At 29.2% G+C, this 14,121-nt stretch overlaps 3 protein-coding genes across 3 annotated transcripts; 2 read left to right on the top strand and 1 right to left on the bottom strand.

The window, feature by feature from the left end:
- The first annotated feature begins 281 nt into the window (after window positions 1–281).
- Window positions 282–1,726, top strand: LOC130976231 (putative UDP-rhamnose:rhamnosyltransferase 1). The gene has a single exon (XM_057901032.1). It carries the CDS (start codon window positions 293–295, stop codon window positions 1,646–1,648), a length of 1,356 nt encoding a protein of 451 aa, XP_057757015.1. The 5' UTR covers window positions 282–292; the 3' UTR covers window positions 1,649–1,726.
- A 4,090-nt stretch (window positions 1,727–5,816) lies between these two features.
- LOC130975790 (putative UDP-rhamnose:rhamnosyltransferase 1) lies at window positions 5,817–7,202 on the top strand. The gene has a single exon (XM_057900526.1). It carries the CDS (start codon window positions 5,817–5,819, stop codon window positions 7,200–7,202), a length of 1,386 nt encoding a protein of 461 aa, XP_057756509.1.
- A 4,906-nt stretch (window positions 7,203–12,108) lies between these two features.
- LOC130976144 (putative UDP-rhamnose:rhamnosyltransferase 1) lies at window positions 12,109–13,652 on the bottom strand. Its single transcript, XM_057900911.1, has one exon. It carries the CDS (start codon window positions 13,614–13,616, stop codon window positions 12,231–12,233), a length of 1,386 nt encoding a protein of 461 aa, XP_057756894.1. The 5' UTR covers window positions 13,617–13,652; the 3' UTR covers window positions 12,109–12,230.
- Between the last annotated feature and the right edge of the window lie 469 nt (window positions 13,653–14,121).

Raw genomic sequence — 14,121 nt, 5'->3', positions numbered from 1 at the left:
TACATAGAAATAAATCACCAAATTTTAAGAATAATAATATCTTTTTTTTTAATTATGCTTGTAAAAAATCAGATCAAAATTTAATTTCTAAGGCATTTTTTAAAAATATATAGTTATGGTTGAGTATTGTTATTGTATTTTTAAATTATTTAAAGATATTTTTGTTTATAATAAAATTCAGGTGCATTTTTGTCAGCGTTCGAATAATTTAGAGACGTTTTCGGTAGTTAACCTGGTCTATAAATAATTAACTATATTTGTTACAAAAAGTAAGACAACTACCATTATCACCATGGCTGAACAAGCTATCAATAACAAGAAGCTTCACGTTGCTATGTTTCCATGGCTTGCTTTTGGTCACATAATTCCATTCTATGAGCTTGCAAAACTCATAGCTCAAAAGGGTCACAAAGTTTCATTCATTTCCACACCTACAAACATCAAACGCCTCCCTAAACTACCTTCAAATTTGCAACCTTTTTTGGAATTCATAGAACTTCCATTGCCCCAAGTAGAAAATCTCCCTCAAAATGCAGAATCAACTTTGGATGTTCCACACCACATAGTACCATACCTTAAGAAAGCTTTTGATGGTCTTCAAGGACCTTTGACTAAGTTTCTAGAGAGTTCCACTCCTCATTGGCTCTTATATGACTTTGCACCTTTTTGGTTACCACCAATATGTTCTAACCTTGGTATCTCATGCATTTTCTTTTCTATCTTTTGTGCATTTGTTAAATATTGCATTTTAGATTCCGTTCTAATAAGGGCACATAGCAACTCCATTGAAGAAATAGCTAAGCCTTTGTATGACTTCCTAAGTCAACAAAATGAATCTGGGGTCACGGATGCATTCAGACTCCAAGAAATCGTGGTCGGAGCCGCCGCCGTCGCTATAAGAAGTTGCACGGAGGTTGAAGGTGAGTCTCTAAAGAATCTTGAACGTGTATGCAAGAAACCAGTTATTCCGGTTGGGTTATTGCCACCTTCACCACAAAGTAATGATGAAGACAACAACAATGATGACAAGGATGAAAATTGGCCCAAAATTCTTAAGTGGTTAGATAAACAAGAAAGAGGGTCAGTGATTTATGTAGCATTTGGAAGTGAGGTTAAACTAAGTGATGAAGAATTCAATGAGATAGCTATGGGATTAGAATTATCTAATTGTCCATATTTTTGGGCTCTAAAACGGAAAAATAGTCCTAATAACGATGTCAGTAGTCCAATGGAGACAAATAATAAACGTGGAATTATATGGAATAATTGGGTACCACAATTAAAAATATTAGCACATAAGTCTATTGGAGGGTTTTTGAGTCATTGTGGTTGGAGTTCCATAATAGAGTCTCTTGAATTTGGTTGTCCGCTTATTTTGTTGCCCTTCTCAAGGGAGCAAGAGTTGAATGCTATGGTTGTGGAAGGAATAAAAGTAGGGGTAAAAGTGGAAAGAAATGAAAATGACGGAAAATTCACAAGATATTCCATAGCCAAGGCATTGAGAACTATGATGTTGGAAGAGGAAGGAAAGAGTTGTAGAAGCCATGCAGAGGAGAAGAAGGTCAAGATATTTGGGAAGAAGGAGCTGCATCAAAAGTACATAGATGAATTTGTTGATTTTTTGGAAACCCATGGACCTAACATTTAGTTAGGGGTTAACAATATTTCTATTATGTCTTAATGTATTATTTAAGAGTTCATTTATGATTCTCTTCTTTTTTTTTCTTCGGCCATATTATTTGTGTTATTATAAAAAAAACATTGTATGCTTATTTTTTTTTCATGTGTTTTTTCTTTAAAAAAAACAAAATTTAATTAACATATTTTCTAAGGACACATTATATAGTTATCAAATTTTAAATATTTTCATTTAATGAATATAAAATAAATGCATTGGAAAGTTAATTTTTTTTATATTTTCAACTAAAATTTTCTTACTTTATAAAATTTAGCTAAATCCAAAACATTATGTGTTAGTTATAAGACATTTTTATGAGTTATTTTTTATATACAAGCATTTTTTTATACAAGCTAAGTCTTTAGAAGTCATTTATATTCACACGTTTCGTGTCATTACTGCACGTTCTTCTTCGTTATTCTTCTTCTTCGTTATCGTCGTCATCAATACCACTTCTTTTTTCTCCTCCTCTTCTTCCTTCTTTTTTCATTAGAATTTCTTCTCCTCCTTTTATTGTTTTGAATCCAATCAAGCAGTTGAAGTGTGGTTCAATTCAGAAGAAAAAATTGTAGTATTAGAGGAAACATTTTTCTGTATTTGCAACAAATTTGGGTGTAACACGGAGATATATATTTAGGTGTAACACGAAGATATTTGGGTGTATTTTTATTCTGATAAGTTTTGTATAATTCAAAACTCTTCCTCTACCTCCTTCTCATTTTCTGCTGCTTCTTTTTTTTTATCATCATCACCATCACCATCTTCTTCTTCTTTTTTTCTTATTCATCTTTTTCTTTTTGTTTTATCTTCTTAAGTTTCTTCTTGTTTTACTCTTTTAACAAGAATAAAAACAAAAAAATCAAACAAAGAAAAAGAAGAAACACATAATGTTACAAAAGTACTTGAAAGAGGATGAATTTACATTCATTTAACTAAAAGAAAGAAAGAAATAAGAAAAAAAGAAGAAGAAAAAAATACAGCATTAGAAGAAATATTTTTCTGTATTTGCAGCAAATTTGGGTGTAACATGAAGATATTTGGATGTAACACGAAGATATTTGGATGTATTTTTATTCTGATAAGTTCTGCATAAATCAAAACTCTTCCTCTTCCTTTTTCTCATCTTCTACTATTTCTTCTTTTTTTATCATCATCACCATCTTCTTTTTCTTTTTTTCTTATTCATCTTTTCTTTTTTGTTTTACCTTCTCAAGTTTTTTCTTGTTTTACTCTCTTAATAAGAATAAAAACAAAAAAATCAAACAAAAAAGAAGAAAAAACAAATAATGTTGCAAAATTACTTGGAAGAGGATGGACTTATATTTATTTAACTACAAGAAAGAAAGAAAGAAGAAAAAAAAGAAGAAAAAAATGCAGTATTAGAGGAAATATTTTTCTGTATTTACAGCAAATTTGAGTGTAACATGAACATATTTGGATGTAACACAAAAATATTTGGGTATAGTTTTATTCATAGTTCTGTATAATTCAAAATTCTTCATCTTCCTCCTTCTCATCTTCTACTGCTTCTTCTTCCTCATCTTCTAATTTCGTTTTCTTATAATTTTTTTGGGAGAAAAAATCAAATAAAAAAGAAAAAAATACATAATATTGCAAAATTAATAGAAAAAAGAGAAAGAAAAAAATGCAGTAACAATAATAACAATAAAAAGAACCACGATGAGGATAAAAACACGAAGAAGAAGGAATGTAAAAACAATGAGGAGAAATGCAAATAAGAAGAAGAATGAGGAGAAGGAGTAGGAGGAAAAACGTGGAATACAAACATTGAAGAAGAAGTGTTTCTCATTTTGCACTATTCAAACTTGAGGAAGCGCGTGTTTACACGCTCTTTAAATTGAGAGTTGTTTTTGTTGAGTTTGAGTTGACTTATATAGACTTAGTTTGTATGCCAAAAAGACTTATATGTATAACAAAGTCTCTATTTTTATATTAGATTCATAAATTTCTGTGTTAATTTAAGAATATTTTTCTGTTATTTAAAAAGATTATCTCTTTAGAGTTTTGATTGTAAAAATATATGTCCGTCTCACTCCATCATTTATTTATTTATTTATTTATATAAAAGTTAAATACAATATATCTAATATACGTTCGTCCATTATTTAGTGACAATTTTAATAATTACTGGCAAAATCTTTTGATGGCTGAAAAAAAATGTATAACATTGAGTGACTATTTTTTTTATAATTTATATAATTACTAAAAATAATTTTAAAATTATAAAATTATTTATTTTTAGTTATCAATATTATTTCCACTAAAACCTTATTATGAGGTTTATATGCATGGGTACCAATAATAATAAATATAATTAAGCTCACTAAAAAATGTGTTTCTTTGATAATTTTTAATTTATCCCACAAATATTTTCTTGCTACAAATATAAAATTTTTATTCTCACCCTGGAAAGTAGGTATTAATATTTTATGTTAAGAGAATAAAAATCAACATATGAAATTATTTATTATACCCTAAAAAATGCATATATAATAAAACAAATATATCCGTATATTATTTTTAAAAATATTAAAAATAATTTTCAACAATTTATAGTACTAACAAACAAGATTTTATTAGTACCGAGTATAGTATTTTTCAAATGTAATATTTCTAAAAGTTAATTTTTAACCTTAAATTAAGCACTCTACTGGTTAAAATCTCGCATTCATAAGTATGCAAAATAAACAGATAATAACTATATATAGCGTGGTTTACAGTCACACATCTCACATCTGCGACTTATTGCTCAAATGAATAGTGTATTACTGTATTTCTAATTTAATTAATTAGTTAATTAATATTTTAAACACTAATAAAGTTATAGTAAAAAATTGATATTTAATTTAGTGTTGTATCTTACATGCCTTTCATGCATATTTAGAACGTTTTTTTAGTTAATTAAATTGTTCTTACCCCACTAGTATTATTGTTACGGATAATATTAAAAAGACAATAACACAAATTAAAATTATTTTATTTAATTTAACATTTGTAATTATAAATATATAACATCATACATCTATAATTAAATATGTTTATTACATTTAAAACTGGTTATTTATTTTAATAATAATTAAAAAATAATTTTTTTATTATAAATGACTATATTTTTATAAAAAATAAAAAATTTAGAGATTATATTTTTGTTCTGAATTTTTTTTATCATCTAAATATTTATTCAAATATTATTTAAAAAAATTTAGATATAATTGATAAACTGTTTACTAAAAATGAAAGTTTATTTGTTACTTATAAAAAATATAAGATTTATTGATTTTTTTTATCGTATTATCAAATTATTTAAGGATTATTTTATTGATAATATCTTTTAAAAAAATTTTTTGTCAACGACTAAATCTTTTAGTACAAAATTGGTGGTTAACCCACTAAAAAAATTGATATTTGATTTAGGATCGTATCTTACATGACTTTCAATCCATTTATGCATATTTAGAACGATTTGTTTATTTTAGTTAATTAAATTATTTTTACCCCACTACTATTATTGTTACAAATAATATTAAGAAGATAATAACACAATTATTTTATTTTATTTAATATTTATAATTATAAATATATAACATCATATATCTATAATTATATATGTTTATTACATTTAAAATTGGAAATTTATTTTAATAATAATTAAAAAATACAAAATAAGAAAATACATACATTAAATAAAACAAAAAAAAAGTTTTGTATGACTTTTTATGACTGTCAAACATTTTTCATTGTTATTAATATTTAACTAACATATATTCTAAAGAAATATAAAGTTATCAATTAAAAAAATTATAAAAAATAAAACTTAAAAATGTATTTGGTTTATTTTTACTTTTTATTTTATTTTTCTATTTTTATTTTTATAATTATGATTTTGTGAAAAAAAAACAAAAAGCAATAGTAAAAACACATGCAATTGTTGAGGTCTTGAGGAACAATCACTACTATTTCAGCCACATGCTCTTCATAGTTCTGTGTCCCTATTTTAATCAAGTTGCACATCAATTGATTTCGTTCCCTCTATATATATATATATATATATAGTTATATACAAATGAACCTAATAACACTAAACAAGTAAACCTACACCCTACTATATATTATCACCATGGCTGACCAACCCAAGAAGCTTCACATTGCTGTGTTTCCATGGCTTGCTTTTGGTCACATAATTCCATACTTTGAGCTTGCAAAACTCATAGCTCAAAAGGGTCACAAAGTTTCATTCATTTCCACACCTACAAACATCAAACGCCTCCCTAAGCTACCACCAAATTTACAACCGTTTATGGAACTCATAGAACTTCCATTGCCTCATGTAGAAAACCTCCCTCAAAACGCTGAGGCCACTATGGACATTCCACAACACATAGTTCAATACCTCAAGAAAGCCTTTGATGGCCTTCAAGAACCTTTGGCTAAGTTTCTAGAGAATTCCACTCCTCATTGGCTCATATATGACTTTGCACCTTTTTGGTTGCCCCCAATAACTTCCAAGCTTGGTATCTCATCCATCTTCTTTTCTATCTTTTCGGCCCTTGGTTTTTCTTTCATAAACAGCTTTGGGCTGAAGTCAAATGAAAAACCTTCCTTTGATGATGATCCTTCTAACAAAGTAGTTTTTCAACATTATGAGAACAAAACAATGTCTGAAGACCACAATGAAGAGAATGAATCTGGTGTTTCAGATATGTTCAGACACTATCAAGTACTTGGTGGTGTTGATGTTGTAGCTGTAAGAACTTGCATGGAGATTGAAGCTGAATCCATAAAAGTTCTTCAAAATCAATGCAGGAAACCGGTTATTCCAGTTGGGTTATTGCCACCTTCATTATACTTATTCAGTAGTGAAGTTAGTAAAAATGATGAAGATTGGAACACAATACTTAAGTGGTTGGATGAACAAGAAGAAAGGTCAGTGATTTATGTAGCATTTGGAAGTGAAGTGGCACTAAAGGATGAAGAATTCACTGAGATAGCTATGGGATTAGAGCTATCTGGCTTTCCCTTTTTCTGGGTTCTGAAGAAGCAAAATAGTAGTCTAGATGTAAGTAGTTTAATGGAGACAAAACGTGGGATTATATGGACTAATTGGGTTCCACAGTTAAAGATATTAGCACACAAATCTGTTGGAGGATTCTTGAGTCATTCTGGTTGGAGTTCTGTGATTGAGTCTCTTCAATTTGGATGTCCACTTATCATGTTACCCTTTCAAAATGAACAAGGTTTAGTTGCTAGACTTATGGAAGAGAAAATGGTGGGAATAAAAGTGCCAAGAAATGAAGTTGATGGGAAGTTCACTAGAGATTCATTGGCTAAGGCATTGAGATCAGTGATGTCAGAAGATGATGAAGGAAAGATTTATAGAAATCATGCTGAGAAAATGAGCAAGATCTTTGGGGACAAGGAGTTACACCAAAAATATATAGATGAGTTTGTTAATTACATGGAAATTCATAGTCCCTCGTCAAAGATTATTGCAAAGTTGTTTTGATGAAAAAAAATCTTAATTAAGCCTTTTAGAGTTTCAGAGTGTTATAACAGTTGAAATGTGGCGTATTTAATTACCTCTTGCACTAGCATGATATGTGTAAGAATAAAGTTGTTATAAAAAAATTTAGCCTTTCTTCTCATTTCAAAACTAAATTAATTTAATTAACCTAAATTATTTAAATTAATCCAATTAAAAAAAATCACCTAATTAACCTAATTACTAAATAATTTAAATTACCGTCAGATTTTTGGTAAAATAATTTTACCATAACATTTGTGGAGTTGAATGAAAAGCATGCAACATTTTATTTTTGGAGGAAAACTCTCTAAGGATTATTTGGATGAGTTTGTTAAAAAAGATTTTTTGAATTATTTTAAAAAAATATTTAAAAAATAAAAGTAATTTTATATATATTTAGATATTTTATATAATTTTTTTATTTATTATTATATTTGAGTAAAATAATATAAAAATATTTTTTTATTTATTTATTAGGTAAAAAATAATTTTTTTAAGGAAATTTTTTTTAAAAAAGATATAAATTGTAGTTTCTCAAAAAATATATTTTTTTATTTTTTTAGTACTTTTATTTTACTATTAAAAAATTTATCAAATATACTAAATAGATATATTTTTTATTAAAATTTTTTTCTATCAATTTAATAGCATCCAAATAGACACTAATTTAGTGGTAATTAATATTAGAATTTCATATTTTTGCATGTCGTAATATATATGTTTTAGAAAAATTTGACAAAAATTTTGACCATAACGAACGTATTTTTAGTAGGGTGAAAAATGTTTAAATCAATATATATATATATAGTTAATATATGTCCTTAAAATATAAATTAAAATTATTAAATAAAAAAGGTTTTATAAAAAGCATAAAATTTAATTTTTAATATATTTATTATGTATTTATTAAATTAAAAAATTTTAAAAATTTATTAGTAATAATTTTAACATGTATTTTTATAATACATACGAACTAAATTTTAGATATAAATATATAATATTTAATTTAATAATCTAATTTTTTAATTATATAAACACTTTACATATTAATTTTTTTTTTTTGGTTAATGAATTGGATAACTTTCAATTCTAAATATTACACACTCACAAGTCACAAATACTATATCAACACACAAGATACTTTCTTTTTTTTAGTCAAATTTGCATTAAATGAGATTCAAATTCGAAATCTCTTAGTAAAAAACGGGGACATATATTATTTGAGTTAAGGTTTATTGAGAATCTGCTCTGACTTAATTTGAGGCAAACAGCTTTACCCCTACATCACACATGCCTCAGCCACATTTGTAGCCCATCTTGAAAGATGGTAAATTGAAGGAGATGCACATAGAGGAAGTGAGTTAGTGAGGAACATAATAATTCACTCCATTGATGACAATTGACTCATACGCAGATACGCTTGTAGTTTTGCAATGATTGAGGAACAATCACTGTATCAGCCACATGAGCTTTATAGTTTAGTGTCCCTACTTTTATCACATTGTACCTCAAACGATTTATTTGTTGGCACCTAATCTCATAAAAATGCTAAAAATAGTTTCTCACAACAAAATATTTGTGTTAAACGAACACAACATTTGAATTTTCAGTTTGTGAAAATCAATAGATATAAGAGTGATAGGAATACCATGATAAAGCTTTCACATTGATGAGGATATTGTTGTAGCTTTGTAGCGGCGATGTTCCCAAATTCTTACAACTTTTGTACTTAATTGATCCTGTTCTAATAAAAATGGTATATTATCTATGATTGGATTTTGCATATAACTTTTATTTTATTTTTAGATTTCTGCTTCTGTTCTTGATTATAAGGATACTAAATGTTTGCTAAACTGTAGTGCATATTTGAATCTTGTGTGTGCTAACTACAGTAAATTATGTTATAACTTTTGCCACTAGAAGCTGAAACAACAGCTTTAATTTTGGATGGATTTAATCAAAATGAAATGAGATTTAGTATCAATCTTGTTTTGAAGCCTTGCTTGTTTTTCATTCATCAAAATAATATGAGTAAATGCCCTTTCCGGTCTCTAACGATTTGTCCGATGGACTTCCCACCCCCTAAGAAATCTAAATACCCAAATCAATTCCTATCTATTATGATTTTTGTACGTTTCAGTCCCTGCAACCGGTTCTGAGCAGGTTACTAGCTGATGTGTCAGTAACTTGTCCACGTGAGTTTCTCTCCTTCATAATTGGGACAAATCACTCCCTGTACCTTTGTTGAAACGTTGCGTTTCATTATAAGCAGTTATCTCCTGGGTGTTCATAGTTATTTAGGGTTTTTTTTAATTCTTCGTTGTCTTCATTGTGTGTAGAGTGAAGATAAGGACTTTTCTCCTAAAGAACAATATGGCTATGAAAGTCAGAGACTCTTCTTCACGAATTGTAGAGGAAAGCAATGAAGCTGGGAAGAATTTGTGCTGGAGTCCGACTCTGGGTTCCACTGGGAGTATAGGAGAGAAGGCAAACCAAGGCAAGAAAAGATTTGTAGCACCCAGATGTCATTGTGGCACATATGCAATATTGTTTCAATCTAGCACTGCAGAAAATCTGAACAAACTTTTTTTTTTGTTGCTCTTTATTTAAGGTAATCATTTTTCAATTTTAGTTTTGTTTCAAAATTCGTTGCCATTACCATGGAGTGTTATTTGTTGCAGACTGCAGCTCCACATTGTAAATACTTTACTTGACTTGATGAATATGTTGAGTCATATTCACATAAAGCTTATGTCAATCAGAATGGTGTGGTTGAAAGTTTGAAGACGATGGAAGAAAGATTGGAGACACTGGAAGTAATGATGGCAAAGCAGAAAATTGAAAAAATATTTGGAGGCAACACTAAATGCAGAACCTTAACCACTTTTTTAATTGAAATTGCAGTTACACTTATAATTTCATCAATTTGCAGTGGGTTAATTGAGAAAAATGTGAATTTGATTTAGCGTGCAAAGTTATGTAAATAGAAGACAATTACTTAATGTATTATTGTTGAAATTCATAGCTTGTATGAAGACAACAAATGATGTTATGATTATTTACTCTAATTCAGTGATACTTAATTTATTTTATTTCATGTAGTTATTAGAATTTAAAATAGTGTATTGAGATATTATCATATTGTATTATTATGAGTTTGTGAAACACATGTCTATCAAGATAACAATGTAAATAAATATTCAAATCTGTGAGACATTTGAAATTGCACTCCATTTTCTGAAAGTTTCATAAAAGTTGAAACCAACATATAAAGTGATTAAGTGATTCACAAACCAAAGCATGAGTGTTTTACAAAAAGTTCACTCCTCAGAGTTTCATAAAAGTTGAAACCAACATATAAAGTGATTAAGTGATTCACAAACCAAAGCATGAGTATTTTACAAATAAAAAGTTCACTCCAAAATATGAACAGCTCCAGAGTTTCACTCATAAGACCATGTGTATTTTTTCAACTTGATACTAAAACAAAAACAAAAAAAAATTGACTGTATCTCTAAATTAATCTTGAGTATTATGTAGACTTCAAACCAGAACCTAATCATAACATCAACACTACTATAACCAAAATAACTAAGATAGAGTCTCCCCTAAACCAAAGTTCTACATTCTCTAAACAACATAATATCCATATAGCAAGTTCTTTCACTATTTTTTTGGTGGAGGCTTCATTCTTGGAGTTGGAATGAACTTGAATAGACCATGGATCAAGCCAGTAAATTTCTTTGTATTCTAAATAACCTAATCCCCTGAAGAGTTCTTCTAAGTCCTTCTTGTTGACAAAATCAACATCCATGGGTGAAAATTTCTCAATCTTTTCATCTACGTACCGTAACACTCCATTTGGATCTTTCTTGAGTATCCCACCATGATGAAAAATAGGGATAACAAACACAGACATCTATAAAAATCCAAACTATAACTTAGTAACAGAGCTAAACTTCAAACTTAATCAACAGCAAATAGAATAAAATGTCTATCAGTTAAGAATTCTTAACTCATCAATAAACAGAAAGGTAGAAACTTTCAAAGTTAACATCACTATTATAGTTTCGCAACAACCCTAACTCATCAAACAAAGCTAGTGCTTCACCCCATCCACCCATAATTACCATGCAGAGGAGAACTGAGTTATCAAAGCTAATTTCACTCCCACTATGTGACACACTCCTCAACTTGACTACAGTGAAAGATAAAGTAAGTAGAAGAGAACGAAAGATTCCTTACCGTTTCAAAGAAACTTGCCAAATGTAGTCAATGTCTTCCCACATAGTGGTGCAGCACGATCGCACGTCCTCAACGTAACGCTCTTTTGGAGGGAAGGAGAAAGGTTTCAGAGTTAGGACCAAATGTAAATGAAGAGGGAGAGGAAGGTGTTTTATGGAATAACGCTCTTGTTGAAACGCAACGTTTCAACAAAGGTTAAGGGGGCAATTTGTCCCAATTATAAAGGAGAGAAACCCACGTGGACAAGTTACTGACACATCAGCCAGTGATCTGCCCGGAACCGGTTGCATGGATTGGAACGTACAGATATTATAATAGATAGAAATCGATTTGGGTATTTAGATTTCTTAGGGGATGGAAAGTCTATCGAACAAATCATTAGGAACCGGAAAGGGCATTTACTCAAAAAATATTTCTTTTTCCACGAGAGTGTGTTTATGATATGAAAAATTATTTAGGAATTCGAGTAGGTATTTTCTGTTGTATTAAACCTTTTTATTAAGTTAATTTAACTATTTTAATTATTTTTCAAAATTTTCATATTTAGTATTAATTTAATTATTAAGCAATTTTGTTTAATTAAGTTAACTTAGGTAATTCAGATTAATTCGGTTAATTTAGTTTCAAAATTAGAAGAAAAAGCTGAATTTTTGGATAACAACTTTATTCTTTTCTTACACATAATGCAAGTGCAAAAGGTAATTAAATACCCTACACTTCAATTATTACAACACCCTGAAACTCTAGATAGCTTAAGACATTTTATCAATACAATTTTGCAATAATCTTTGATGAGGGGCTATGAATTTCCATATAATCAACAAAGTCATCTATATATTTTTGGTGTAACTCCTTGTCCCCAAAGATCTTGCTCATTTTCTCAGCATGATTTCTATAAATCTTTCCTTCATCATCTTGTGACATCACTGATCTCAATGCCTTAGCCAATGAATCTCTAGTGAACTTCCCATCATTTTCATTTCTTGGAACTTTTATTCCCACCATTTTCTCTTCCATAAGCCTAGCAACTAAACCTTGTTCATTTTGAAAAGGTAACATGATAAGTGGACATCCAAATTGAAGAGACTCAATCACAGAACTCCAACCAGAATGACTCAAGAATCCTCCAACAGATTTGTGTGCTAATATCTTTAACTGTGGAACCCAATTAGTCCATATAATCCCACGTTTTGTCTCCATTAAACTACTTACATCTGGACTGCTATTTTGCTTCTTCAGAACCCAGAAAAAGGGAAAGTCAGATAGCTCTAATCCCATAGCTATCTCAGTGGATTCTTCATCATTTAGTGCCACTTCACTTCCAAATGCTACATAAATCACTGACCTTTCTTCTTGTTCATCCAACCACTTAAGGATTGTGTTCCAATTTTCATCATCTTTACTGTCTTCATTATTGAATAAGTGTAATGAAGGTGGCAATAACCCAACTGGAATAACCGGTTTCTTGCATTGATTTTGAAGATATTTTATGGATTCGGCTTCAATCTCCATACAAGTTCTTACAGCTACAACATCAACACCACCAAGTACTTGATGGAGTCTGAATATATCTGAAACACCAGATTCATTCTCTTCATTGTGGTCTTCGGACATTGTTTTGTCCTCATAGTGTTGAAGAATTACTTTTTTAGAAGGATCAACATCAAAGGAAGGTTTATCATTTGACTTTAGCCCAAAGTTGTTTATGAAAGACAAACCAAATGCAGAGCAGATAGAAAAAAAGATGGATGAGATACCAAGCTTGGAAGTTATTGGGGGCAACCAAAAAGGTGCAAAGTCATATATGAGCCAATGAGGAGTGGAACTCTCTAGAAACTTAGCCAAAGGTTGTTGAAGGCCATCAAAGGCTTTCTTGAGGTATTGAACCATGTGTTGTGGAATGTCCATAGTGGCCTCAGCATTTTGAGGGAGGTTTTCTACATGAGGCAATGGAAGTTCTATGAGTTCCACAAAAGGTTGTAAATTTGGTGGTAGCTTAGGAAGGCGTTTGATGTTTGTAGGTGTGGAAATGAATGAAACTTTGTGACCCTTTTGAGCTATGAGTTTTGCAAGCTCAAAGTATGGAATTATGTGACCAAATGCAAGCCATGGAATCATAGCAATGTGAAGCTTCTTGGGTTGGTCAGCCATGGTGATAATAATGATCTTTTATTTGGTAAGAGTTAATCACAGTAGGGTTTATATTTAGTATTATTGTGGTCATTTGTATATATATAGAGGGGGGAATTGAGGTGCAACTTCATTTCTTATCAAAAATAATATTTATATATCAATTAGTCATCATATATTTATAAATATATAAATATATATAATTTAATTTACTTTTAATAAATATTTTATATTTTAATATATATTTTATACTGATAAATAATTTTAAGAGGTAAATATTGTTTTGGTCTCTAATGTTTAGGATCAGAATCGAAATCGTCCTCAACGTAATTTTTTATTTAGAATCATTTTAAACATTTTTTTCGTATTAAAATCGGCATTTTTAAATTTTATTACTAAATTACTCTTATGTTAATAAAAAAAATTATAAAATTAAAAAAAAAAGAAAAGAATGCATGGGAAAAGGGAGAAAAGAAAAGGGAAAAGGACGGGGGAGGAAAAAGGGAAAGGCGCCGGCGAAGTTTAG

Source organism: Arachis stenosperma, chromosome 4, assembly GCF_014773155.1.
Source record: "Arachis stenosperma cultivar V10309 chromosome 4, arast.V10309.gnm1.PFL2, whole genome shotgun sequence".
NCBI lineage: Eukaryota > Viridiplantae > Streptophyta > Magnoliopsida > Fabales > Fabaceae > Arachis > Arachis stenosperma.
Note: the sequence above shows the minus strand (reverse complement) of the source record. Positions and strands in the feature narration are given on the sequence as shown.

Coding starts and splice junctions, on each gene's coding strand:
- LOC130976231 (XM_057901032.1), top strand. CDS start 293: ATGGCTGAACAAGCTATCAATAACAAGAAGCTTCACGTTGCTATGTTT.
- LOC130975790 (XM_057900526.1), top strand. CDS start 5,817: ATGGCTGACCAACCCAAGAAGCTTCACATTGCTGTGTTTCCATGGCTT.
- LOC130976144 (XM_057900911.1), bottom strand. CDS start 13,616: ATGGCTGACCAACCCAAGAAGCTTCACATTGCTATGATTCCATGGCTT.